Raw genomic sequence first — 27,701 nt, 5'->3', positions numbered from 1 at the left:
ACTCACTTTGCCGCAAGGTTCAGGGAGTCCTGGCAAAGGTCCCTACGTTCTGCTTGGGCCACGGACAGGAATGGCAACATCATTCTCCTTGCGTGGATCTATAGAAATGACCACATCTGCTTGGGAGCGAGCATGTTGAGTGCACGGCTGCTGATCTGGACCAGTGAGTGGTCTCTACTTTGACTGTAATCAGGCATTGGTAGTATGGAAAGAATATTTCAGTTTTATTCTCTTCTGGAGCATTTAAAAAAAAAATATATATGAGTAGGAGCCTAACTTATATATTCATTATTTCTCCTAAAAGGAGCGAGGCTGTCAGGTTTCTTTGTCCGCCCGCCCGATCTGTAATGTAATGCATGAGTAAACTGGTATCTTAATCTCAGTGAGCATCTCTGTGTTTGTAATCAATAGTAACCTACAGACCTACAGCTTGGTGACTAATATCTATAATATCCTATGTTCATGGGTAATACTCTTCACAGACCAGATATAATTAGTACTCCTTTAATACAAGCTGTACTAAAGACTTAGGTTCCACTTTCACCTGGCCATTTACTGGCCTTTGTATAATAATGGGGAATAAAATACATCTTTAGGTGTATAGTGGATAAAAAATAGCCATGGACTACAGGGATGTCGCTGTATAACATGTATCTTTCTTTTCCAGCTCTTAGTCTGCGTTGGAAGTTTCTTTGGCACAAGTCCGGAGAGCGAGGCACTTTGGGAAGAATATAAGTCTGGAAAGAAAAAAGGTGGGAAGCTTGACGCCAGAACCCCCATCACCCTGTAAACTGTCGTAACCTTTGCTTTTAAACGCCATGCTATATATTTTCAGTAAACGTTCTATTCTGTGTTGCTTTCCAGACCTAAACCGTACCAAGCTTATCTGCTTGATGTTATTCAAAGCCATGTTTTCTAAATTAATATTATATATTATTCTAATATTATGTTTTGAGCGGACCGATAAAGGATTAAATCATCCTCATAAACTCGGTGATTCTGGAGGATCCTCTTATAATCACAGCAACAGATGGAGTGGTCTATCCATCAGGAAAATACTCTGCTGTAATAATAAGACCTTTTTAGCCCCATAATTTAATCGGTAGATCCACTCAATAGGTGTCTTGTATAAAACACATTAAAATTGCAGGTAAAGTGCATTTTATCTTGTGGCTTTGGATGAATGTTAATAGAACTTCAACTTTATTCTAAAATTATATATAATATATTTTAGAATATATATATTTTATAGTATAGGAGTGTGACTTTTTCTATTGGTTTTTGTAGCTCCTATTCAGACGTATATCCTCGGAGCAAATAACCAAGAAACTGTGAAGTATTTTCAAGAAGTCAATGGATGTGAACTGGCAACAAATATAACTTATCTGGGTAAGAACCCCAACCATTTTTAATGAAACACTGGCAACGTCTCCCGCTAACGATTCATTTTTACGTTGCGCTTTTCCATTTCTGACAATGCTCGCTGCAGTCATTTTAGGATAAATATCTGTTACCGCCTCGATAAAATATGGTCACTTTAGACGTTTGGGCGGAGGATTTTTTAATAGGCGTTTGTGCCCCTGCAGGTCGGAAAGGATTGTTTACAGGGGCATCGGGCCTGCAAATAGCATATTTAAGCGGCATCGAGTCCCGGAGCGAGCCTGCGTCGGCATACTGCTTTACGGCTAAGGACGCGCAGGCGCTGAAGCTGTCGCTCGCCTCTAACTCCAAATTCAAAGGTGTGGATATATTATTGACGTCTCCGTGGCCCAAAGATGTGTGGCATTTTGGTAATGCCCCGGTAGGTTGCGTTTACTTTCTCTATTTGTATAAAATGTGTGCGTTTGACAAATATTTCCCATAATTTTCTTTGATTATTTATTTGAATCCCATGTGTTAATTTATTTAGCACCTTTTTTAGTTTATGCCTCATAAAATGTGGAATGCAAGCCTGAGTTTGGGTGAAAACGGAGTATCAATGGGAAGATGCTTTTATCTCAACATCTTTGCCTCTGTCCCAGTTGCTTGCAGTTTGTCACGTGGTCAGCTTATTTGCTTTTATGTCATTACCGAATTCCTGTTGACTTTAACACTAGATTGTTTATAATATATTTTTAAATTTCATGTCAATACAGGCATAATTCTTACTTTGCAGTTTCTCTTTCCAGGCCGATGTAAACATCAAGCAGTGCAGTTCTGCGTCGGTGGCCAATCTTGCACTTACCTTAAAGCCCAGATACCACTTCGCTGCCCTAGAGGGAGAAAATTATGAGAGACTTCCTTACAGGTAGGTGAAGCTTTCTTTTCGATGTTTAAGCGCACAAACAGCTTTGTAGTGACCCCTTTCTTCGAGGAATAACGCAATCGGGTATTTATATTGCCACTAGCATGGATCAAAATATATAACTACATCGGTGCGTATCCTTTCACCCAGCGATGTTTTTTGGATTGTTCCTGTAGATTTTAAAGAAGCTCTAGTGAATGTGTATTCCGTTTACTGCAGTGCTGTAAAATATGGCTTTTTACATTTATCTAGCAGACTGAAATAAGAAGGCTTATAGAAACAATTCCTTTTTTTTTTTTTTTTTTAAACATTTTGGAGCTCCCCAAGAAACACGCTTAATGTTGCAAAATATTAGAATCCCACCATATGTGTATCGCAGGTACAGCTATTTTAATGTACAGGAATTGTTAACTTATCGCTTGTTAGCTCTCCGTGAGCTAAGTTACTATCCTCAAAACAATTATACAGGTTGTCAAATAAAAAGCACGCACACAAAGTAATTTACTATAGTTATGCTGAAAGGTTATAGCAGCAGTTCCCAAACACACGTTTTCTGTTATATCTATAATATGTGTGTGTGTGTGTGTGTGTGTGTGTATATGTGTATATATATATATATATATATATATATAATATAATTTTTTTATTTTTTTTTGTTGCCTAATTTAAAGACATCAGCCTGTCTTATTTCCTCACACAGGAATCACCTCATCTTGCAGGAAAATGCTCAACACGTGAGCAGGTTTATATCGCTGGCAAGTGTTGGCAATCCAGCGAAGAAAAAGGTATTTCTCCACTGAAACCGTACTTTAAGTAGGATGAAGGCATATGTTTAAGGAAAGTGTCTCCCCTTATTTTTAATAAAAAACAAAAAAAAGAAAAAGAATTGTATTTTCTGTTTGCTTCAGAATTAGGGCATAGTAAAATAACTAACAATGAGTAGTACGTTTGCCATGTGTACATAGATTAGGATTTTTTCAAATATTTTTTGGTTTTTTTTCTCATTTAGTATATCTATGCGTTTAGCATTGTGCCCCTGAGCTTGATGGAGGCCACAGAGCTCGTGAAGCAGCCGCTAGACGTCACCGAAAACCCTTACAGGAGGTCTGGCAAAGAAGCCAAGAACACTCAAGGGACTCGAACCATGGAGGAGGTAATTGAGAGGATTTCTTAGCAGCTGTTAATTACATAGTTTGTAAAATGGAAATAACATGACATAATAAATTAGAATGTGACCTCACTGCTTCCCTGAGAGCCCGTTTTTTTTTTTTTCTTTCTAAGTTGGACCATGGATGATGTGTATTAAATGGTCACATGTTGCTAGAACTTGCGTTACAAATGACTAACATTTTTTTCATTTTATTTACCCTATTTATTGGTGTGTTCTAAAGATATTGGCAAATCCTTGCTGGTGCAAAAATTGCACCAGCTTATACGCTGCATGTCATAAATTTAATTTAAATAGCACTTGCAGCTCAATATATTGGAAAGCCATCTGTCCTCTAGAATTTGATCATTAGTGTTGGTTCTGTTGAAAATATCTTGTGAGTTAATAAATTCACGTAGGAAGTTAATCTGGCCGCAGAAATCGCCACAGCCACAACATTTTGGATAACCTGGCTGTGTAGTTTGGTGTCTGTGTAAATTATTATAAATATATTCCTAATCTTATTTTGTAAGAATAACATGGGGGGGGGGGATTCATTATTGTGGATTAGTGGCTGGTTTCCCAAGATTGTAGCTGCCAATCGGGGTGTAACATATCGCCCATTTCCAGCAGTTGGCACACTTAAGTTTTATCAACTTACAGCATCAATAGAGGCTTCTAACTACAAGTCCCGGCAGAACATGGCTTTCTAAGCCTTTCAAGTCAATTGTCTTATATTTTTAATTTAAAATATTGTGTCTTAAACTCTGTTTCCTTTGGGTTGTAAATCATTTTTGGCAAAACCAGGTGCAGTTGTATTAAAATCTCAATAAACTGTTATTCTCTTACTTTGTTTTATCGTCCTTTTTAAATCCCACCAGGAAGAGCCAGCGCAGCAGTTTTTCTTTGACATGAATAAGCAACAGGGAAAGAAACGGCAGCCAGAGGGGAGAGGAGGGCATCAATCCCAAGGAAAGCAGCCCAGAAAACACCGTGAGTAAACCATTCTGTTCATCCGCTCAGCTGCAGCTTCTCGCCCGTCATGCAGCTCGATCAGTATCCGGGCACATAATATTTTAACGGGCGAGCTGGGAAACATCGGGCTGGATTCGGTGCTAGAGACCAGCTTCATTTGAATACATATAGGTAATTGGGTACCTGTTCTCACACAAGCTGCAGTAGAAAAATTAGATCTGTTGGCCCAAATTAACTGAAATAAACATAGCATAGATTTTTTATGTCTTTTTTTCTGTTGGGGAAAATAGGTAGGCAGTTATCTGCAGTTTATTTTCTTCTAGATTAAATTTAGGCTGATGTAGTTGAATCTGTAAAGTTTTGTGGTGGTTAGCAAGTATCCTGCTATTGTTCGTACTTTGTTATTCGATCACATTGTCCGATATTCCTCACGCAATCGTATGCCAAGAAGTCTTCTTATTTGTATATTTTAATAATGTTAGGCTGTTTCCCAAGCCACTATTTTAACCAGCATCTATTTCTTTAATGTTTCAAGTTATATTAATAGTAAAACCTATACATCCAATTTATTTATTTATTTATTTTCTCTTAAAGCTCAGCCAACTGGACCCTGCTGGTTTTGTCTTGCAAGCCCTGAAGTTGAAAAGCACCTTGTGGTCAGCATTGGCGATCATGTAAGTATTGATAATTAACAACCCACTTGTATTTCATTACTGTTGTCTTTAAAGCCTTTATTAATATATATATATATTTCCAATTATAGAACTTTTTGTACCTTTTTTTTTTCTCTTCTAGTGCTATGTTGCTCTAGCCAAAGGAGGCTTAACGTCGGATCATGTTCTGATTTTACCCATAGGACACTATCAGTCTATGGTTGATCTTTCGACAGAGGTGGTAGAAGAAGTTGACAAATACAAGGCAGCGCTAAAGAAGTTTTTCAAGACAAAGGGGAAAAGATATGTGATGTTTGAGAGAAACTACAGAAGTCAGCATCTACAGCTTCAAGTAAGTAGATGGCCATATAATGTCTCTATTCTTACTGATTAGGTTTGTTGACCATTCCACGTTGTTAGACCCTCAGATATTGTGATGGTAACTCTTATGGTCCGGCTGTTTAAATTGCAGGTTGACCTGTTACATCACATAGAGCACAAGAGCGTTCGTCATTAGAAACCATTATGAGTCTTGGTGTCTCTCCTGTGTGCGCTCTTACATCTTTACGTCTTATTAGTTTAAGTCTGTAAGGCAACTTTGCTTTGTCTTAAATGATGACATCTGTCTCTGAGGGATAACCCATGTCCCGATGATGATTTTAATTTACAAACCAAACGGCATTCTCTGCTGTATGCCTAGCCTGTATCATATGTAGCATCAAAAGCATTTTATTGCTTGATTTAATTGCCAAAACTGACCAGATGTCCCCTAAACACCAAATATGTTTCTTTTTTTGCCAGGTGGTCCCACTGCCATTGCAATGCTGCACTACAGAAGACATCAAAGAGACTTTTATTGTACAAGCACAGGAGCAGAACATTGAGTTATTAGAAATTCCCGAGCACTCGGACATCAAACAAGTATGCTGGCAGAATCAAGCCTTTGTTTTTACCAATTTGTTTTTCTAATATGTATTGTCATCTTTTTCATTTAACCCCTTCATGACGAAGCCGTACACGTACGGGCTCACAATGCGTTGTTTTTAATGGGTTTAAGGACAACCCTTTGTCCTTAAGGGGTAGGAGCATTCTTAAACGGTTACTCCTTCCCACTGCGTATTAGACTATTAACAATGTTTTATTTTATTCAGATTGTACAGCCTGGAACGCCGTACTTTTTCGTGGAGCTTGACAGCGGGGAGAAGCTTTTTCACAGGATAAAGAAGAATTTTCCGTTACAATTTGGAAGGTATGACTTGCCGAGGCTTATGTAATTTGTATATTTATTTTCCTTTGCTCTAGCAAATGGCTTCTAGTGTTCTTTAGGAGACTAGATCCAATGCCTAAGACTAACACGTTCTTAACACTGGGCCTTAGATCTATTATCAGGATGAATAAGTGGTTTCTCTGTCTCTCTAATTATAGGGAGGTGTTGGCCAGTGAAGCCATCCTGAATATACCGACGAGGGCGCACTGGAAAGAGTGTAAATCGACTCAAGCGGAAGAGGAATCACTCGCCAAGTCTTTCAGACAGGACTTTGAACCTTTTGACTTCTCCCTTGAGGACTGATCTCATATGAGAACCCTTGGCAAAATGTTTTTTGTTCCTTTCGTCCCATACTATCGACAAATTGTACACATTGTTAGTGTTACCAGGTTCCTTATGTATTATAAGCAGTTACAGTGAACAAAAAGGTGGAACAATCCATTTTTCATCCTTTTTGCTCTACAAGTTCCACGAGATACTCATCCGTAGTATTCATAAACTGCACTGAAAGCTTTTCTGGTGTATAAGTCTTCTATTTGGTTGTCGGAAGCCATATCACTTTTTTTTTTTTTTGTTATGGACATGTTACTTTGTTTAAATGTAAATCACAAAAATCCTGCAGTTTTAAATATATAACGTCGTACTAAATCATCCTTTAAAATATATTCTTCATGCCATTAGCAGAGGCTGACTGGGGTTAAGAGAAGTAGGTTCTCGAGCATTTATATGAACGAGCCGTCCACAGGTATATTTGTTTGACGCAATAATAGTGATGGTTCTTTTTATTACTGATGTAAACGTGATGACTTTTAAAATGTCCTATTTTAAACTTGTAAGAAAGTGAAACTGGCTTTTGGAATTTTCAATAAAGATTTTTATAAGTATACATAAATGTATGTATTTTTAGTAATCTGGAATGGGGTAGAGTTGCAAGTTATCAATCTCCAAATTCATCATTTGATGCCCATGCAAAAGCTGTCTCTCCCCTAGATAGCACAATCCCAAAATAGGTCATTTAGGGGACAAAATGGTTACATCGTGTTGGAAAAAGATTAATCTGTACCACACTACACTAAATTAACAAATTTAGACTAGAATTAAAGATGAGGAGGATCCTACTCAAATGGAGTCTATAATCAAGAAAACATACACATCCCAAACCTTTTATATCGGTTTGCCTTAGTCCGGCAGTTCTAGATTTGGCGTTCCTCTTGAGTAAATGTATTGTAAGAAGCACTGTGTAAACTGTGGGCGTTAAATAAAATCATAACTATATGGATAATTTATATCCTGGCTATATGGGCCTTGATTCAATAACTGGGGTAAAAAAGAAAAAAGTGCTACATGGCTACAAATTACTGATCCAACTCCCAGTGATTCTTTAACGGGCTAAATTATTCAAAGTTGTGTAAACATTTGAAAATAGAAGCATAGAATTTGGGGTAACGCATGTATAGCAGCACGGGGTTTCCAGAAGAAACAGCTTTACTGGGGTGTCAGGTTAGTGACAACAATTTCAAGCTCTGCCCTCATGTACTTGGCTTGTCCCTCTCCTTCCTCGCAACTACCCTCCCTCCCCACCACCAATAAGCAGTTGGAGAGCTCTGTGGAGCTCCTAGTAAGACTATTACTTTAACAATCAAATGCCTTTTAGTATTAAAGTTTAATTCCAGCAAGTGACCTATACATTGCTATGGTATATACACACACACACACACCCTTGCACTTTGGCAATACTATAATATTATTTTGCTTAATTATCCTTGCTCTTCCTAGATTACATAACACAATTAGGATAAAACTGGTCATTAAAATTATATATAATTAGCCTACAAAAAATAAAACAAACTGTTCCGTTTAGGTGTATATTCCAAATACCATCAGGCCATTATTTACAGTAAAATAAAAAAAAAAAAAGTAAAACTTACACTTTTGGTCATTGGTTATCAGCAGGCTAAAACTTTTTCTCATGATGCTTCTCACATTTTAATATAAAAACATTTATAAAGAATGTTGGTTCCTGTTAAAGGGAGAGGAGTCCAATATTCAGTGACATCCAGCAAGCTGTCATTTTTGGAAGTCGTCTTCTAAAATTAGAACCCGTGATTCAAAAGATGACTCTTGCAAGCTCAAACATGACCTATGGTAAAAGCACATAATATGTAGGTTATCACCTTGTTGTCCAAGAGGTAGCCCATGGGCCAGATAAGACATTAAGCATATTTTGGTCCCCTTTCAGATTCTGATTGTATTTTGAATCTAATAAGGCCGTATTTCTTCTGCACACCCATGAAGTATTTTAAATACTGCCTCCATAATGTGTGTGGTGATTGAACTATGTATTATGCAGAGAAAACTTACTAGCCCAGCAGAAGAAAACCCCCAGCTAAATGTTCAATCTCAACCAAGTTCTCTGAAAATGAAACCCTTTCTCTCCCATCACGCCGTAGCTCAGCTGTTAGAAACTAGAACTACCAGTTTAGGGCACAAATATATTGGGTGATTAACCTAGAAACAGAATTTGAAGGCAGATAAGAACTAGACTTGGGCACTGGCCAAGTCTTCGTGTTCATCTTGGGGAAATGCCCTTCATTGGTTGATGCCAGAGGAGCTCAGTGGCGGAGACCAATAGCCGCTTATACGGACCTTTAACTCCTGACAGCGAAACTCAGCCGGCGGAGGCTCCAGGAGTTAAAAGTCCGTATTAGCAGCTGCCCTTCATTGGTCAATGCCAGAGGAGGACCCTGCCAGCTACCAATAAAGTCGCTCGCACGGACTTAATTCCTGGCGTGATCCTACGGATTCCCGCTCCCTTTAACCCCTGCCATGCTGCATAGAGAAGGAAGGAGATATTAACGAACACAATGATTTGTCTTCATGTGCGTTTACCCGACCCCATATTATCTTATTCGGTTTGAACAACAAAAAGGCAGGGTATTAACTGCGCTGTACCTCAATGGTAATGAGTATTACAATCATCCATTCCAACCGCAGTCCACGTGTCTCGCTCAGGTGATTGCGCATCAAATCTGTCAGTTCTGTGCAATGCTGCAGCTTTTCATTGATCACCTAAAAATATAAAATAAGTATATACGTACACCTATACATAGATACACCTATACATAGATACACCCATACATGCACACACTTGGAAAGTATGGCAGGCTTATCCGCTCTGGCACTTTAAAAAGGACAGTATTGTGTCCCACGCCTCACTAACAAAGAAAGCATATTAAACTAATTCACAAGAACTTTAATATGCATTTGTCAATCAGCTAAAAATAATTTTAGCAGAAGCTGCAGCTCCATATCATGGTGCACTGTCCCCTCCGTGGTCTTGTTTTATGGCGGGTTGAAGTCAATGGAAGCACTTTCTCCACATGTTTGTGGTGGGGTCTTGTTAGAACCCCTGAACCTCTTGCACAAATTAAAGCTATAACTGGCTGGAAGTGAGTATACTACAGGCAGCAAGAGGTCTCCTGTAAGCTAGAGAGACAGCGCAATCTCCATAGGTTACTTCTGCTTATCTTGTACAGGGACGGAAGTAGCCGCAATGGATAGGAAAGCAGGACTTGGGCAAGGAACGGGTAAAGCCAAAAGCCACTTCTTCCCACACAGAGATCAGAGAAACGCTGACTATCATACCTTGACCCTACGGTTGATGCTGAGGAACTGGCAGGTTTTATCATAGAGGTGTTCCAGGTTCTCCCTGTCCCAGTAGAAATCAGGAGTGATGAGAAGGTCCGAGCTCAGGTTTATCCGATGCCTGTGAGAGAGGAGGAGGTCATATTAATATTATGATTTATTTATTTTTTTCTATTAACAATATGAAAATCAAAATCAAGCGCCGAGAGACCAGAATATTATTCAACAAATGTTGCCTCTGCTGAATGTACCAGTGTGCAACAGAATTGATCTCTTACATTAACCCATGTTTTGGTTCAAAGAACGCAGCTTTTTGTCCAAACATGGGCTTTATTATCTATCAGTATATAAAGATAGCATAAAAACATCAATGTAAAGGAAGTTTGCTATTTAAGTTACCATTTTTTATCACAAACATTATCAGATGAACATTTTTAGTGATTTTTTTTTTTTTTAAGGAATGCAGTGTATTTGTAGATCAGCTGATCTAAATGGTACAACCAGAAACATGGGGATATTCCTTTTAATCCTACAGAAAGTATGAGATATATTTTCTTGGTAATGTATATATAGTGCTGTAGGTAAAAGAGCAAAATAATAATAAAAAAGCTATTTCTCACTGTAAAAAGTTTAGTTTTTTACCTTAAAGCAAACAGTTCTCCAATCTTCTGCATCACGTCGTCATGTGAGAGCTTTATCTTCTTTCTGTCTTTTAACATCTGTTAAAGGTAGAAGTGGAATTTAAACTTTATTTTTAGAAAACGAAAGATAAAACATATAAGAATACATTCAGAAATATGAATAAAGCTTTGTTCCTAAGATGGCAGAAGGAAACAGGAACATTTTACATGTGTTTTTTTTTTTTTATGAAACTTTCTTTATTTAGGTGGAAAAACCGATATCTTTATCGTTATTGCCAAACTGCAGTTGATTTAAGTCTGTTCTCTCGCGGTTACACTCAAGATGCGGGCTACAGCTACACCTATTACCCTTCTAAGACAGCAGACCCCCCTGGGCTCTTTAGTAGCCCTCCATAGAGATGCTAGTGGCAACCAAATGGTCCTTATGATGATCATTATTGACATCCATTACTTGTCAGAAGGTAAAATGCATTCAAGCAGATTTAAGGTTTGATATACCAGTGAGAAATGGTACAGATACCATTAAATCAAATATGAACATGAAGGGGCCAGCCCCAGACTGTGTGGCCCTGAGAACCTGCCCATTCACCTAGAGATCCTGAAAGTGATGTAACCCGAAGACTCAGGGCCAAACCGGAGGAGTTACCAGATAGTGGAGAGTGCGGGGTAAATAGGAAAGACAAGAGGGCATGAAGAAGTAGATCTATACAGAATATGCCACAGACTGTGCAGATGGACCAGAATCTAGGGGTAAAGATCTGAGAAGATCTTGGAATGTCTATCTGACAGCACCGTATAAACATTGATCGTGTTTTCCTCTCCAAAATATACTTGCCTCTGGAATGGATTGAATTGACTCGACAAACGTATCAAGAGTAGCCTCCCAAATGGCAAGCTTCACTGCCGAAAGAAAACATCATTTTACATCACTGTCTATAATCATTGCAACACCTGATAACGTAACAAGTCTTAAGGTTGAGATATCATCAGAACAATAAAACAGCGTTTATGCTGTAGAGATATATTCAAGAAACACGTTGTGCCAATTAAATTCCTTGCAAATGTATAGATCAACATGTTTTGTCCTGTGCATTTTTTGTTCACATCTCAATCCGTATTCAGACTGTACAGATTCCAACCGGTAGCCCACAAAGTATTCTGTGAGATCACAGAAATATATTTTGGGGCACATTCTATAGAAGTCTCATTCTCTCCAATTCAACACATAATTAGAAATATATGATGGGGGGGACCAAACTATAAATGCAGTGAACTAGCGTGATATATTTTGCTTGCAGCTTCCGGACCCCATTCCCCATAGCACTACAGTATGTTCTCTCCTTATGGTGCACTATACTTGTGCAAAAGCAAAATGTCTACAGATTTGTACCCAACATGGCACTTTCCATTACACACAGAAACATAGAATTTGACAGCAGACGGTCCATCTGGTCTGCCCATCTTTGCTGATGTAAGGCTCAGGTCTTAATCAGTCCTTGATCTTCTGGCTTGCAAACAATAGTAAATCACAACTGTTAGCACCTTAAAAGAAGGGTCTGAAAAAGTAAAGGAGTAAAAGGAGGGATTTGGGAAAGAAGGAGTGAAAGAGCGGGTACGTGACTTAAGTAGAGAGGGAGTATGTGTGTGTGTGTGTGTGTGTGTGTTAACATAAGTGTGAATGTTTGTTTTAGAGTGTGTTAGAATGAGTGTGTATGTGTTAGAATGAGTGTGTGTGTTAGAATGAGTGTGTATGTGTTAGAATGAGTGTGTATGTGTGTTAACATAAGTATGAATGTTTGTTTTAGAGTGTGTGTTAATATAAGTACGTGTAAGAAGCATGAGAGTGTGTGGAAACGCGTGTGCCATTTCACGTTAATTACCATAGGGGGCAAAGGGACATTTGGCTTCTCCTGCCCCCCAGGCAAGAAGGCACCAGCCCTCCCCTACTCTCAGTAAAGTAAAAGCTCCTTACGTTACACACTATGCTTCTAATTTATAACAGTCTCACCAGACAGGCAAAGTGCATTAGAAAAGGCAAATTTCTCCAAAACGGCTTCATCAGGGTCCAGCTGGCAACTCAGAAGAAATTCACCGTTCACAAGCTTTGTGTGCCCTCTACAATACACACAACACAGGTACAGTTAAAACACTCATTACATAGATGAGACAGTGTAAAATATTAACATATCATAAAAGTATGATTTTCTTTTCTCATCTGGGTGCTAGTTCCACATGATTTGCTTCATGTTACTTTAGAATTAAGCTTCTTGACTTTGACAACAGTGTCCTGGGCCCCCGATTCATAACTACAGTATGGAGAAGGGAAAGAAAACAGCCAGAAGAACCATGGAGAAGGAGCCACAGAACCGCTAGGCTTACTGTAAATTGAGTCCTACATACCCTGTGACGTCCACAGATGGACACATGTTTTAGGGGATGTGTTTAAAAGCAGGGCTGTGTAGAGGGCGGCATTACGCATAAGAATTTGATTTACATTGTTGAATTTCTAAACATATTTCGTGTTGTTAGTGTACATGTTATAGTTAAGGGTTGTAGAACACTGATACAGTTACACCAAGCAAACATCTGGAGTCCTAGAAAAGAGGGAAATCAGGGGAGGAAAGAAAGACTTGTTTCTCCGAATATGGACCACAACCCTTGAGATAAGTGCTTTTAACAGTTTAAAAACTGTTTAAAAAGTTTAAAAACCTCTATTAATCTTGCATCACCAGCAGCAAAAGAGAGCAGACACCCAGCTTATAATAGACTGACTACGGGTAACGTAATTATTGAATTAGAATAGAGTCAGCTGACATTCAGAGGTCTGCGGCAAGTGGCTCGGACATTTCATTCAAGGCGTTTGATCCTTTTAGGAACAGGTTTGGGAGACCTTTTGAAAATCCCTTCCTTGAGAACTCGGATGGACCTCAGCGTGGTTAGGATAAAAGCTGAATCAACCAAGCCTAACTGCATATCAGTGTGACCTGGTACAATTTCTCCTAATACGGTGTAGATATATATTATTATGTATAAAATGCATGGTGATTCATATCTCAATGACCTGTTTTATTTGGGATGGAAACACTGCTTACTCTCCAAATCTATAATTAATCTCTTCGTTCTCCCAATGAACCAGTGCCACCTCGTAGGGTTGTGTTTCATGGCGTTCCAAGATCTGCATCACGTGTTTCATCTGAACAAAAATAAACCACAAATAATTATACCAACTCCATTTCATTAATCATGAGGACAGATGAGGCTAAAAAAGTTTTTTTGGGAGTGTAACTATTTTAAATATTGTAACTGTGTCTACGCCTTGTAGGACATACTTGGAAATGAACAAAATCGCAACGTATTCTTCAGGGTCTATAAAATATTTGAAGTAACGGATATGCACTAAAGTTACCTGACTCGTCGGTGGCACTCTCCTATTATCTCCTATGATGCACATGGACCACATGTTTCTAACCAGCTGATTACTTTGTATCTTCTTACTTATTTGCAACTTTTTATTAACTGGTGGAGAAACCAGGAGAGCGTCAGATCTGTGCTATTTCTATGCTTTATTATAATGGACACGTTAGCTGCCCCGGTCACACACACGCACTTACAGGTGCTTCCAATTTCCTGCTGTATTGCCGGGGCAGCGGGTTGACGTCTCCTTCCGCTGCAGCCGGAAGGAGGTGGAGTTGGCAGCGGGGGTTGTCTGCGTCATTCGCGCATACCTTCCCCGGCTGTCAGAGATCAGAGTTTCCCGCACCGGTGCGGGAAACTCTGATCTCTGACAGTCGGGGAAGGTATCCGCGACGGACGCAGACAACCCCCGCTGCTAGCCACACCTCCTTCCGGCTGCAGCGGACGTTGTCTACGCGGATCGCGTAGACGTCAACCCGCTGCCCCGGCAATACAGCAGGAAGCACCGGTAAGTGTGTGTGTGTGTGGGGGGGGACAGGAGGATCCAGGTCCCCTGCAGCGGTGCGGGGGATCTGGATCTTAGTCTCATAATCAGACCTCTATTTGAGGTCTGATTAGAAGACGACCCCGATTAGAAGACGGGGGGTATTTTTCAGAGCATTTGCTCTGAAAAAAACCTCGTCTTATAATCGAGCAAATACGGTATTTCTAAAAATTACACATACATGTCATACATTATAAAATATTTCTAAAAAATTCACATACATGTCATTTTCATCATTTCTGTGAAGGTTTAATTGCATAAAGACAACAGAAAAAAACTATTATTAATACTTCCCAGCAAGTATGAATTTTATATTAAAAGTATGTATTTCTTTTCTGTTTGGGCATTCAACATTGCTTGGAATATTTTTAATGCAGCAATTGGTTACCATAATGTTCCCACAATTGTAAATCAGATTTTCAAAAACATCAAGACAAAACAACACAAATAGTTAATTTACTTACTGTTTTTTCTTCCACATTCCAGAATATTACTGCACCTTCCCTATGAAAATAAGCAAAAAAAGGCATTAATTTTCATTAGTCAAATGCACACATTAGTCTGTAGTTTAAAACAGTTTAAATAATAAATATTTCACAAGGGGAAAAATATGGATATGAATAAGTGGATTTGGTTAAGATCCTCCCTGTCAGGGACTTAATAATCATGGCCGTAGGGGTTTCAACATTAAAGGCCGCTACCTGCATGTAACACCTGTAGTTAGCAGCACAGGGAGTGTAGAGATTATCCAATTGGATGCACGCGGCTTGTTCCAGCATGCAGGAACCCATTTCCTGCATGCTGGATTATTCTACACAGAGGGAAAGAGACACAGGCAAGCAGTTTGGGGACAAAGCTGGCACAGGCAAGCAGTTTAGGGACAAAGCTGGCACAGGCAAGCAGTTTAGGGACAAAGCTGGCACAGGCAAGCAGTTTAGGGACAAAGCTGGCACAGGCAAGCAGTTTAGGGACAAAGCTGGCACAGGCAAGCAGTTTGGGGACAAAGCTGGCACAGGCAGGGCCAGCCTTAGGGGTGTGCGACCTGTGCGGCTGCACAGGGCGCCACAGCAACAGGGGCGCCGTCCGGGACTTAAATGAAAACATTTTTTTTTTTGTAACTTTATTTAACATTCTCTATGTTAAATAAAGTTTTTTTAAACTTTATTTAACATGGAGGATGTTAAATAAAGTTAAACAAAAACAAAAACAAAACGGTGTTTTCATTTAAGTCCCGGGCAGGGGCGCCAAGTGGTTGCTCGTGAAGTTTTCGGCAACCGCTCGGCGCCCCTCACTCTCCGTGACTCCGCTGCGGTGCCAGCGTTTCATGCTGAGCGCCGGAATTATTCTGGCGCTCAGCTGTGAAGCGTGCACCGCGGCAGAGCGGGAAGACGGACGCCTCCCGCTCCCACCGCAGGACTCCGGCAACAAGGTAAGTGAGGATAGGGAGAGGGGGTAGATAGTGATAAGGGGCGGGGGGGTAGATTGTGATAAGGGGCAGAGGGGGGAAGGCAGTGAGAAGGGGCAGAGGGGGGAGATTTTTTTCCTTTTTTGGGGGATGGGGGCGCGCCAGAGGAGTAGTCCGCACAGGGCGCCAGAACACTTAAGGCCGGCTCTGGGCACAGGCAAGCAGTTTGGGGACAAAGCTGGCACTGTGGGATATGTTGCTTAGTGGAGGAGGGTCCCAGGGCACCAGTCCCTTCTAGAGGGTAAGATTTTTATTGTGGTTGAGGTTTTTTTTTTAGTTTTTTTTTTTTTTACACAGATGACCCCCCCCATCAAACTGGAAGGTATATAATATTTTAATATAAATAAAAATAAGAATATACATGGCTTGCCTTTGTGATCTTTATTTTCTATAATGTCATAGTTCTGTTTAATGATTAAAGCAAACTTTTTGTGCAAATGGCTTATCTAATGGGAAACAAATCTCAATAGCAATGCCAACATGTATCTACCTGAAGAAAAATATATTTCCTGTATCATTTTCTTTGGCAACATTTTCCACTCCAACTAGCAATACATTGGATGCATCTGGAAAAGAAATAACAAGTGAATGCATTGCATACCTTCCAACAGACCTGTTTTCCACGGGACAGACAATTTTGAGCATTGTCCCTGGTAGCTTCCCCATTGTCCTGCTTTTGACAGCAGTAGGGATCATGGGCCAGTTCGGAAGATTCTCTGATCTTCCCTCACTGGTCCAGGGAGCTGTAAAATTAATTTTGAAACATTGGCATCCATTGGAGCTCCCAAGTATCCACCTTGGGATGCTTTGATGCCGACGGCCAGAAGGTCGCCACACCATAAGCCACAACCACTGCTGGTGCCAGTCCACACAATTTATATGTATGCTGTTCCTATACACATTATTGGGGCTTTTAGGGCTGTAGAACCCTAAAAAACCCAGAAAAGTGGGTCAGCAGAGGAGCAAAGAGGAACACTTGAGAGGTAGGATATAAATAGAGTATAATGAAACCATAGGGGTGTTGAGAAAATTCAGGTTCTTTAGGTCACTTGGTCTTAAGCAAATGTGTCATATTACATTCTGAGGTCCTACTGCAACCTTGGTTGAGGGATCTCATGGTGATATTTGGCTGTCCTGGTGATCGTATCACGGCACTCATGTATATGCAGCTATATTGTGAAACCGGGATATCTAACTTGTGAACTTTGCACATTGAGACAACCAAAGCACATGGACAAATAAAACAATTGGACAGTAATAAATAATTACTGAAGGCAACAGTAGCAGTGCCAGGATTTTGAGAGTGTCCTGGTATCTCCATGCATTACAGAGGCCTATACTATGTCCCAGGTCCTGAACTTCCATCTCTGAGCCGGATAACAACATGTGGCCATTGTGGTTCTTTTCCCATATTCTCATGTAGGAACTACAGGCTTATATCCTGTCTGCATAACAGGTGCCATCTTGGTTTAATTCGAGAAGCCAGAGGGCACAGGTAAACACATCGGAGGTGACATTTTAACAGTGTCTGCAATACCTCTTGGCAAAACTGGGAGTTCAAAGTATCCGTGTGACGTCAGGTCATTGCATAAAGTACCGAGATGATATTCATCAGCTGTGGCAAAGGCCGTGCACTGCATCTGGTCCTGGATAATTAAAATAAGTGGGGGGACAGATATCAGAGGAATCTGGTTTCCATTCACCCCTGGAAATGCCCCCTAAACCCAATTAAAGCCTTAAGATAAAGTAGTGTTCAAAATTAACTTGCCTTTGTATTAAATGCAGTTAGAAATTAATGTCATTATAAAATCATGGCCAAAAAAAAAAACATTTTAGTCTGTAACAGTCTCTGCTGGATCGGCAGATTGGGTTAGCCAGCATCGTTGCATACTCAATACCCAATCTGTCAATCCAGCAGCAGACCACCAACTGAATATGCGTGCCGCACACTGCGTGAGCATAAAAAACAGTGTGCGTCACCTTATATCCAGCCACCGGCCTTAAAGTGCCAAGGCTACCTCCGTATCCCCAGTCCGGCCCTGCTTTATGGCTAGTATGTATCCCACAAAAACCATGAGGCCGCTATATTTTTTTGGCAGAAGAGCATGGGCGTAGGAACCCCGAAAAATCTGGGGGGGGGGACACCATTTTCCCCCATCAGATCCCCACACTATCTACCCCCTCTCACACTTTCTTACTATCTACCCCCCTCCCTACCCTCCCTTCTCACTAGCTACCCTCTCGCTATCGCCCCCTTCTCACTAGCTACCTTCTCCCTACCACCCCCTTCACACTAGCTACCCTCTCCCTACCCCCCCTTCTCAATAGCTACCCTCTCCCCACCCCCCTTCTCACTGTCTACCCCAGGGGTGTCCAAGTTTTTTCTGCAGTGGGCCACTTCATCAGAATTGTATGAGAAAATATGGCCTTTAATAAAATATGCAGATTAAAATAAAGTAAATGACACAAAACGTTTACTTTTCCTCTCACTAATTTCTGGGCCTAGAAAGTTTTGTGACTACAAATTCAGGACTCAGGATAATTAAAAATGAAATAGTTCTATTTATTCTAGGGATGCACCAAAATGAAAATTCTGGACCAAAACTTAGCCAAAACCGAAAATGACCCCCCACCTTTAAAAATAAAAATAAAAACTCACATTTTTAATAAAAGTAGGTAACACACCACAATTGGACAAAAATAGCAATCACACTCCTATCATACCCAGGCAGCCAGTACATGCTGGTACAGGGTGGCTGTAAGTGATGTGCAGACCCCATACTGCTGGCAGCATCAATACACAAGGGGGGAAGCTAGCTAGGTTTCAGCATGTACTGGCTGACTTGGCATGATAGGAGTGTGATTGCTAACAGCAATCACAGTCCCATCATGCCTAGGTTCCAGCACTTACACATCCAACCAGTAAATGCTGTAACCTAGGCATGATGGGACTGTGATTGCTGTTAGCAATCACACTCCTATCATGCCAAGTCAGCCAGTACATGCTGGTACAGGGTGGCTGTAAGTGATGTGCAGACCCCATACTGCTGGCAGCATCAATACACAAGGGGGGAAGCTAGCTAGGTTTCAGCATGTACTGGCTGACTTGGCATGATAGGACTGTGATTGCTAACATCAATCACAGTCCCATCATGCCTAGGTTCCAGCACTTACACATCCATGCTATCACACACACACTCATTCATTCATATACTCATTCATTCACAGATTCATTCCCTCAATCACGCATACTCATACCCTCCCCACCCCCTTACCTGCACTATAGCTCCTCGATGCCGCTCACAGGCTTCAGCAGAGGGCGCGGCCTCCCTCTGCGTTCTCTGGTACTGCACAGAGGAAGCAGGATGTGATGTAATGTCACGTGAACTCTGCTGGGTTCCGGTTCCTCTGTGCAGTACAGAAGACCCTCCCACAGGTAAGTAGCAGGGCTCGAGGTGCGGACCGTGTAAGATCGGTTGCCCATGCTGCCGGGCCGCACCTCGAGGTCTCGCGGGCCGCATTTGCGGCGTTTCTATTGGGGGGGTTCCTATGGCCCTGGAGGGGGATTTCTTAATTATCGGTCCCCCCTGCATGAGTTACTGGGGGGGATCTGTCCCCCCCCGTTTCCTACGCCCATGCAGAAGAGTCAACCCTTAACACACAAGAAACCCAAAAATAGTTCTGTGACTGATTGAAATGAGTTAATGTGTAGTTACCAGCGATTCCGATACTGGCTGGTTAGCTCTGGATGGCTGTTTTGTCCGTGGTGCTTTTGGGGGTCTCTTGGTGGTAGATAACTGAGTCACATGTTTTGATGGTGAAACTGAATACAACCTGTGTGACGCTCCAACCAAAACGGCCCTCGGTATACACGCGTGAAACTTCTTGGGGCTTTGAGAACAAATATGCAAAGCCCATCCACATCTTAATGTTCCTGGAATTTTTGTTGAAGTTTTGGCAATGTTTGAAATTAAATATGGGGTAACGGGGGAAATGTCAGGCTTTTTGATCACTGGATACGTGAAACGTCTTTGATTACCCAATGGTTTATAAAGTTGGGTCACTCTGCATTCCGGATGGCATATTTTGGTCACCAGGAAGGGAGTCCTAAGCAAGCCTCTCATCTTGTACTGGAAAACAAGAAAAAGTGAAAAATCATATAAATTACCCAAGTAAAGGTCTTACTTTTTGCAGGGGCATGTAAATACCTGCGGAATGTAGCAGCCCTCAGTTAGAGTGCTGCTGCATTCAATCTGACAGTTTGGGGCTAAAAAAATTAGCACTGGCAGGGATTTAGCCGTCAGCACTAACACACACAGATTATCTACACTAATACACATGCGCACACACTCTAACAGTGGACAGTTGTGTTAGTGTGAGTGTCTGTGCGTTAGTGCGAGTGTCTGGATGTGTATGTCTGGGTGTATGCGTTAGTGAGAATGTCTGGATGTGTATGTCTGGGTGTGTGTTAGTGTCTGGATGTGTATGTCTGGGTGTGTGTTAGTGTCTGGATGTGTATGTCTGGGTGTGTGTTAGTGTCTGGATGTGTATGTCTGGGTGTGTGTTAGTGTCTGGATGTGTATGTCTGGGTGTGTGTTAGTGTCTGGATGTGTATGTCTGGGTGTGTGTTGGTGTGAGTGCCCCTCCCCAGGTCAGGCTCTGGATCCGCCCCTGCTTAAGCTGTCAGTGGCAGTAAAGTACTTCCAATGAAATCAATGGGAGTATTCCTGTCACTGATTGACAGCTTAAGCAGCCAATCAATCATAGAAAAGTGCTGATTGGAGCTGAGCACGAAGATTCATCCAAACGCATTTCCTACAGCACAAGTAGCTGGGAGGTGGGGAAAGGGGGGAATGCATTAGGGGGGCTTCTGCAGAACTCCACACCTTTCCTAAAGCGATTACAAAATAAGGGGCCACGCAGCTATCATATGCATTAAAGCACATACAATGGCTGGCGTGTCCTTTTAATATCTTTTTATAGTAGCCATCTGTTTTATTAAAGGTAAAGTGTCCCAAAAACACATAAATAAAGCCTATTACTTTGTTACTCTGCCCCAATTACACTCTGATTTTTACCCCTTAAGGTCTTTAGTCCTGAAAGTTCTATAAGTCTTCAAATCTTCTGCAACAATGTTACTACATTTTACAAATTTCATTATACTTTCTAATGTAACCAAATGTATCGGTTTGTCTGTCAATTCTAGTTTATGAACCCCTTTGAATGTAAGTACTGCGAGGAGCGCTGAGGAAATTGTTGGCGCCGTATAAATAAAAAATATTATTATTATTATTAATAATAATAAACCTTTCAGTGGAAGAGGCGTGTGCTGTTCACTCCTCCGAAAATCAAGTGGTTATTGCTGCCTTAAATACCTCAATAACCATAAAGGGTATTATTTAAAGATAATAAACATTTGTTATCTTTGGGGGTCTATTGCTAACCTCTAGTGGAAGAGGGGAGATTTGAACGCGCGACCTTCACCACACAGAACACACGCACAAGCGCTTACCTGCCTGCCCTGCTGCAGAGACCCCGCCCAATCACATGGCAGCTTTAAACAACGCCCCCTCCAGCGCTATGCAAACCATCACGCTCTTTGCGGTCCGAGAAGCCGAAGAAAACTCATCCTCGCTGTTCTCAGTAGCAGATTCCAAAAGAATAATAACGATTAAAAAATCCGCATCTAGTTCAAACTACGTTGTAGAATAACAGAGCGTAAAATTATCGTTGTTAAATTCAGGTCAACATTTCATTTTGCATGCATTTTAATTTTAACTTTCGCGAGTGAATTTCTCTCCACGCTTTTTTTTTGACAGCGAGGAAAGTGTTTCTGATGGGTGAGTGGATGTGTCTTTGGGTCAGCTGTCAGTCGCTGTGGTTTGAGAGTTCTGCTTCTGTTGTTGAAGAAGTGACTCTGGCTGTGGCTCTCTGGGTGAGTAGTGAGAATTTGGGGAGGAAAAACATAAAAATCTTAGGAAATAGGTGCAAAAACCATATGTTATGAGACAGCGTCCCTTAAAGGGGAAGCGCGCTTTAAAGAAGAGAACATGTGATTTAACAGGTGGCCCTTTCTGGTAGCATACGAAGTATATTCACAGCATTCTAATATTTTATGGATTTAGTGCAAAGTTCGGTAAACAAGTGCCACCAGCAGAGCACCATGATCATACCCGGGGATTCATACCACCCAAGTGTCCAGTTTTAGGATGGACAGTCCCTCAGAATGTTTGCTGGGTATCGCTGCACTGTATATGTGTATATATATATATAATTTATCCCTATTTGTTTCTCATATACAGCATATTATTTCTCTTTCCAGGAGGTTACAACAGACTTGGTTTCTGACCAGTATCTTCATTAACGGCCGAGATAGGGTTAGCATCAGGAGTTGGATTCAGGGCCGTGTACTTTCCATAGGTTCCTTCCAGTAAGTTCCTATGGCCTTTAATGGATTTAATTGGGCAGCCGGAAGATACACCAGCAGGCACCAGTGTAGGATGATGAGCCACCAGCAACACCACTAGGTCTTCTCCTACGTCAGTAACCATGGCCACGCGGTATTGGGGGATCAGAGACGTTGTTTAGGATCCTACCGGTCCCAAGACCAGGTCTGAATATTTTGATGGGTCTAAGGATGAGCTCTTTCGTGACTCCCTTGGTGGCCACCCTGGCAAATAAATGTCAGCCGTCTTGGCTTGTAGGAGAACCAAAGGACCATCAGTGAGAAGCTCTGTTCAGATGTCACCTTGACAGCTTTTAGAATAAATAAATTCAGTCTGTACGCTTTCTTTTGTTGTTTTTTTTTTGGTCAATGCAAAAGTTTGAGAGATATAAAGAGCTAAAACTAGTTAAGCTAGAAGAACAATGTGTTGCCTATGATTCCGAAGTCCTTTCCCATCTTGTCTTTCCATCCTTTTAAATTCTGCACAAATCAGCCCCCACCAAAGCGTTGGAGTGAATGAATGAACGGGGAGGAATAATCATACAGATCCTGAGAACAAGACGTTTGAGCATTTTTGAAGTATCATTAATTTAAATGACGCGAGAATTTGCAGGATGGGTTTAAACATATCAGAACGTTTCTGCTGGCAGGTAGCATATCCATCAGGTCCTTGTCCTCAGGTTATCTTCAGTGCTTTTATAAAAGGCGCCGTCCTCTTCCCAAGTTCTCTGTTTGTATTATTTATCTGTAAAATAAATATTATTATACGTTTTATATTTATATGCTTGTAATCGGATTATACAGATCTGAGGATTATATTTGTCGTTAAAAATAACTCAATAAATAAATAAAAAGGGAAGTGATTCTCCTGAACAGTCCGGTTGATTCTCCATTTTCTTTTTCGCTTTCAGTAAGAAGACGTGTCCCGAGCTGCCTGCTAAATCAACACGATGGATCCTCCCTGCCCGCTGTCGGCCAGATTTGAAGGGTGTGTTTTCTTACAGCGTTGGCTGAATATTCTGTTTTTCTGGCATTCGCTTCTCCTCGTATTTGTAGAAAGGCAGTTGAGGAGAGCCGTTTGTAAATGAGGCAATACCCCCTGATTTCCTGATTGACAAAGTGAAATGTTTTCTGCTACGTTGGGGGTCTTCACACGGAAATCCAGGGAATAAAAAAATCAATAGGAATGAGATGGTTGTATGATGCAGGAATGATTCTGACACTAACACACAAGCACACACACTTACATACCTGTACACACACAGACACCGACACTAAAATATCCAGATACACAGTAACATACCCCGACACGCACTAGCATACTCAGCATACTCAGCATACAGACACACACAGTCACACACACTTACATATCCGAGACACATGCTAACATACCCAGAGAAACAGAAACACACACTAAGATACCTAGACACACACTGTCACACACACCGATACCCAGACACACACCGTCACAGACACTGATACCCAGACACACACTGATACCCAGACACACACTATCACACACACTGATACCCAGGCACACACCGTCACAGACACTGATACCCAGACACACACTGTCACACACACCGATACCCAGACACACACCGATACCCAGACACACACCGTCACAGACACTGATACCCAGACACACACCATCACACACACTGATACCCAGACACACACTATCACACACACTGATACCCAGACACACACCGTCACACACACTGATACCCAGACACACACCGTCACAGACACTGATACCCAGACACACACCGTCACACACACTGATACCCAGACACACACCGTCACAGACACTGATACCCAGACACACACTATCACACACACCGATACCCAGACACACACCGTCACAGACACTGATACCCAGTCACACACCGTCACACACACTGATACCCAGACACACACCGTCACAGACACTGATACCCAGACACACACCGTCACACACACCGATACCCAGACACACACCGTCACAGACACTGATACCCAGACACACACCTTCACACACACCGATACCCAGACACACACCGTCACACACACCGATACCCAGACACACACTATCACAGACACTGATACCCAGACACACACTATCACACACACTGATACCCAGACACACATCGATACCCAGACACACACCGTCACAGACACTGATACCCAGACACACACTATCACACACACTGATACCCAGACACACACCGTCACAGACACTGATACCCAGACACACACCGTCACAGACACTGATACCCAGACACACACCGTGTGCAAGTATGATTCTGCCATGATGTAAGTTGAGATCAGGTCTAAAATAGAGGCACGATGAGTGAATCGCTAACTTAATATAAAATGAAGCCACTCTGCAAATATGTTCTAATATTATAGTATTATTAACTATTCTCACTATTAGTGTTATTGTTTAACTAAAGAGGCTGAACCAAACAAACTTGTTTTTGTTACTCATTTTACCTTGTAATGTATTTTACTGGCTTTAATTTTCGCTTTCTGTGTTCTCCTTTATAAAGATCATTCGCCTACATAACAGTCAAAGACAGACTGCCTCAAATCCTAACCAAGGTGATCGATACAGTCCATCGAAACAAACACAAGTTCTTAGAAGAATATGGAGAGGTGAGTTTCATGATCATAGGGAAGGATTATGGGTGATTTCCTGGGTACTTAGAGAATGACTCCAAGTCCGTGGGACTGAAGATGCATTATTTCTATATGTTATTCCCATTCTTGGATGGGGGATTCTGCAAAGTCCACCCATACGCAATTTGAATCTTCCCATGTACCCCCTTCCCCAGCTAAATGCCATGGAGAGGGGTTCAGCCGAATCTTCGCCTTCTTACATAGTTTGATATCTATGGCTAGGTCACAAAGTCACATTAAAAAGTCTTAGCAAAGCCCTACCCCCAACCACAGCCCCTACAATATGTCAATCACAGCATCCCCTACTAAAAGTACAAAGGTTTCCATGAACTTAATATGTGAATATGTTTTCTTCATTTTAAAGGATGGTATTGAGGCAGAAAAGAGAGTGATTGCCTTCTTTTCCAAGCTACGTAACGAGATACAGACAGACAAACCAATACTTCCCCTCACTGACGACCAACCTGATGTGCAAATCTGGAACGACTACCTACACTACCAGAAATCATTAATGGACGATGGAGGAGAGCCCAGCTGGTTCAAGTCCCCCTGGCTGTATGTGGAATGTTACCTTTATCGGAGGATTCATGAAGGTATTGTCCTAAGGTGGGTGCCTTTACTATGGGTGTCGTGGCACGTGCCACAAAAAGGAGGGCTTAATTCATTGAAAGGAGCATTTAGTCCGTCTGTCCTGTTAGGAACAATAAGAGCCTCGTAGATCTGCTTTAGAGTTATGGCAGCCAAGCCCTCCACCGTGACTTTACTATTCCTTGAAGATGTTGAACTGTAGTCTACAGAAACTATTGTTTACTTTGAGGGCGGATACCGTAAATCTTCCTATGTACGGCACACTTAATTTAAACAGCATATCTATTGTTTTTTTTAGCCCTCCTATTTCAGAGTTTGATGCGTTCAGGGAAGTGAAGAACGATAGCTTCTTCCAATCCCAAGGAGCTGTCATAGCGCTCTGCACATATCTGCAGGAACGCAAAAAGAACATTGCAAATCTCAGTGAAAACGAGTGCCGGGAAGAGTTCTCTAAACTTCTACAGGTAAGAAGCCGTTGCTGTCCACTCATCATATATAAGACTTATTACACACCATAAAGGTAGCCTCTAATTTCACCAAACTTTATTTTCTCCCACCCGCTCTAGTGACAAAAGCACTAAATTGGCCCTTTAAGTATTAGAACTCCAGCCTGTTACTTTTAAATGCCCAGATTCTACCCAAAAATAAGACAATTGAGTCTTCCATGCTTTACATGCTACGGCACTCATTTCTGGTGGCACACTGTGACTTAGTGAGATACCGGGATACAAGATGAGCGATTTTCTGCTGATACATGGGATTCCACGAGGGTTTCACAAATCGTCATCTAACGTCAAAAATATTAGCGAATGTTTGGCCTCTTGAAAGCAAACTTTGTGAAAACCATAACTGTCTTCTCGTGTAGGTCTCTCTGTGGGGTAACAAGTGTGATCTTTCCATTTCTGGCGGTCAGGACAACTCCCAGAAATCCAGCATCTTAAACTCCCTGGAAACGTTCAAGCCGAACATCCTAGTTGATAACACCGAGTCTCTCTGGGAAATCCTCTCCCGGAATAAAGGCCAGAGCAACGGTGAAGCTTCAACAAGAGTTGACGTGGTATTAGATAACGCCGGATTCGAGTTAGTTACTGACTTTGTCTTGGCGGACGTTTTGATGTCTTTGAAGCTGGCAACTGAAATTCACTTTCACGTAAAGAGCATCCCTTGGTACGTCTCAGATACCACCAAACACGATTTTGACTGGACAATCAAGCAACTCTTAGGAGCCAACAACAGGTGGATGTCCAAGTGTGGAGCGCAATGGAAAGAAAATGTCCAAAAAGGCCGCTGGGTCTACCACGAGCACCTGTTTTGGACTTTGCCGCATGAGTTTTTCCGCATGGCCCAGACTGCCCCCGATTTGTACTCCGAACTGCAGAAATCTAGCTTGGTTTTATTTAAGGGGGATCTAAACTATAGGAAATTAACCGCGGATCGTAAATGGGACCACACTGTACCTTTCTCAGAAGCCCTCACCACATTTCACCCCGCACCGCTGTGTAGCGTGAGGACCCTCAAAGCAGACGTGCAGGTGGGTCTAACGCCAGGCTTAGGCGCGAAGCTGGCAGAGTCTGAGCCGGACTGGATGGTCTCTGGGAAATACGGGGTAATCCAGTTTAGCGCTCCGGTCTGAACCGATTACGGCGCATCTGAATTTCGGCGACATACAGAATGCTTTAATTGAAAGTTTATTTTTATAGATTGTTTAACTGGGTGCCATTGAATGCTTCCTCATATTCACAGCATGACAAAAAAAGTGTAATTCTATGTCAGTCTGGGTGCCTGTTTCTTTATATACAAAAACAACCATTATTGAGCATGACGGGCTGTTACGATGAGAGAGAATAGCAAGCATTACCATTTAGAGAATGTTCTGAACCCGTTGATTCACACACAAGGTCGATATAAGGTCAATAATAAATGTTAACGGGTTCTTTGCGACCTCTAGAGACTGCTAAACAATTGATCGACA

The 27,701-nt window shown here is 41.5% G+C and overlaps 3 protein-coding genes across 6 annotated transcripts in view; 2 read left to right on the top strand and 1 right to left on the bottom strand.

Moving 5' to 3' along the window:
• CWF19L1 (CWF19 like cell cycle control factor 1) overlaps positions 1–6,629 on the top strand; it is a 9,534-nt gene extending 2,905 nt beyond the window's left edge. The window contains exons 3-14 of one of the 3 annotated variants that reach the window (XM_089493083.1): positions 668–752; positions 1,288–1,389; positions 1,587–1,801; positions 2,169–2,287; positions 2,985–3,069; positions 3,294–3,437; positions 4,319–4,424; positions 5,001–5,080; positions 5,202–5,411; positions 5,861–5,980; positions 6,211–6,308; positions 6,485–6,629. In XM_089493083.1, coding sequence (XP_089349209.1) covers positions 668–752; positions 1,288–1,389; positions 1,587–1,801; positions 2,169–2,287; positions 2,985–3,069; positions 3,294–3,437; positions 4,319–4,424; positions 5,001–5,080; positions 5,202–5,411; positions 5,861–5,980; positions 6,211–6,308; positions 6,485–6,629 — 1,509 coding nt within the window. Of the gene's footprint in view, positions 1–667; positions 753–1,287; positions 1,390–1,586; positions 1,802–2,168; positions 2,288–2,984; positions 3,070–3,293; positions 3,438–4,312; positions 4,425–5,000; positions 5,081–5,201; positions 5,412–5,860; positions 5,981–6,210; positions 6,309–6,484 lie in introns of all 3 variants that reach the window. The other 2 variants (XM_089493082.1, XM_089493084.1) reach the window with 2 other exon arrangements.
• A 1,804-nt stretch (positions 6,630–8,433) lies between these two features.
• LOC149287300 (required for meiotic nuclear division protein 1 homolog) lies at positions 8,434–19,814 on the bottom strand. 2 transcript variants are annotated; one of them, XM_089493072.1, is made up of 11 exons: positions 19,752–19,814; positions 17,573–17,681; positions 16,526–16,601; positions 15,035–15,074; positions 13,705–13,805; positions 12,621–12,727; positions 11,448–11,512; positions 10,614–10,690; positions 9,972–10,092; positions 9,279–9,395; positions 8,434–8,466 (listed from the first exon to the last, which is right to left on the bottom strand). In XM_089493072.1, the coding sequence occupies exons 2-11, from the start codon at positions 17,673–17,675 to the stop codon at positions 8,434–8,436; spliced, it is 840 nt and encodes a 279-aa protein (XP_089349198.1). In that variant the 5' UTR covers positions 17,676–17,681; positions 19,752–19,814. The 2 variants fall into 2 exon arrangements, with proteins under 2 accessions (XP_089349198.1, XP_089349199.1); XM_089493073.1 differs by having other exon boundaries at positions 17,573–17,675.
• Positions 19,815–22,672: 2,858 nt separating this feature from the next.
• LOC149287299 (damage-control phosphatase 1-like) lies at positions 22,673–27,362 on the top strand. Its single transcript, XM_089493070.1, has 5 exons — positions 22,673–22,725; positions 25,012–25,117; positions 25,506–25,747; positions 26,028–26,193; positions 26,595–27,362. The coding sequence occupies exons 1-5, from the start codon at positions 22,673–22,675 to the stop codon at positions 27,360–27,362; spliced, it is 1,335 nt and encodes a 444-aa protein (XP_089349196.1).
• Positions 27,363–27,701: the final 339 nt, after the last annotated feature.

This window comes from Sceloporus occidentalis, unplaced genomic scaffold, assembly GCF_023333645.1.
Source record: "Sceloporus occidentalis isolate IW3139 unplaced genomic scaffold, rSceOcc1.0.p SCAF_62, whole genome shotgun sequence".
Classification (NCBI taxonomy): domain Eukaryota; kingdom Metazoa; phylum Chordata; class Lepidosauria; order Squamata; family Phrynosomatidae; genus Sceloporus; species Sceloporus occidentalis.
This window is presented reverse-complemented; position numbering and strand designations above follow the sequence as displayed.

What these genes read in the sequence shown, in the direction of transcription:
- LOC149287300 (XM_089493072.1), bottom strand. Translation starts at nt 17,675, where the DNA reads ATGCAGTGCACGGCCTTTGCCACAGCTGATGAATATCATCTCGGTACT. An exon ending in ACTCCCAGTTTTGCCAAGAG is followed by an intron (nt 16,602 to 17,572) that starts GTATTGCAGACA and finishes TTTCTTTTCCAG; the next exon opens with ATGCATCCAATGTATTGCTA. An exon ending in CAATTCAATCCATTCCAGAG is followed by an intron (nt 10,691 to 11,447) that starts GCAAGTATATTT and finishes TACCTTTAACAG; the next exon opens with ATGTTAAAAGACAGAAAGAA.
- LOC149287299 (XM_089493070.1), top strand. Translation starts at nt 22,673, where the DNA reads ATGAGCTCTTTCGTGACTCCCTTGGTGGCCACCCTGGCAAATAAATGT. An exon ending in CTGGCAAATAAATGTCAGCC is followed by an intron (nt 22,726 to 25,011) that starts GTCTTGGCTTGT and finishes TCCTTTATAAAG; the next exon opens with ATCATTCGCCTACATAACAG. An exon ending in TCTTAGAAGAATATGGAGAG is followed by an intron (nt 25,118 to 25,505) that starts GTGAGTTTCATG and finishes TTCATTTTAAAG; the next exon opens with GATGGTATTGAGGCAGAAAA.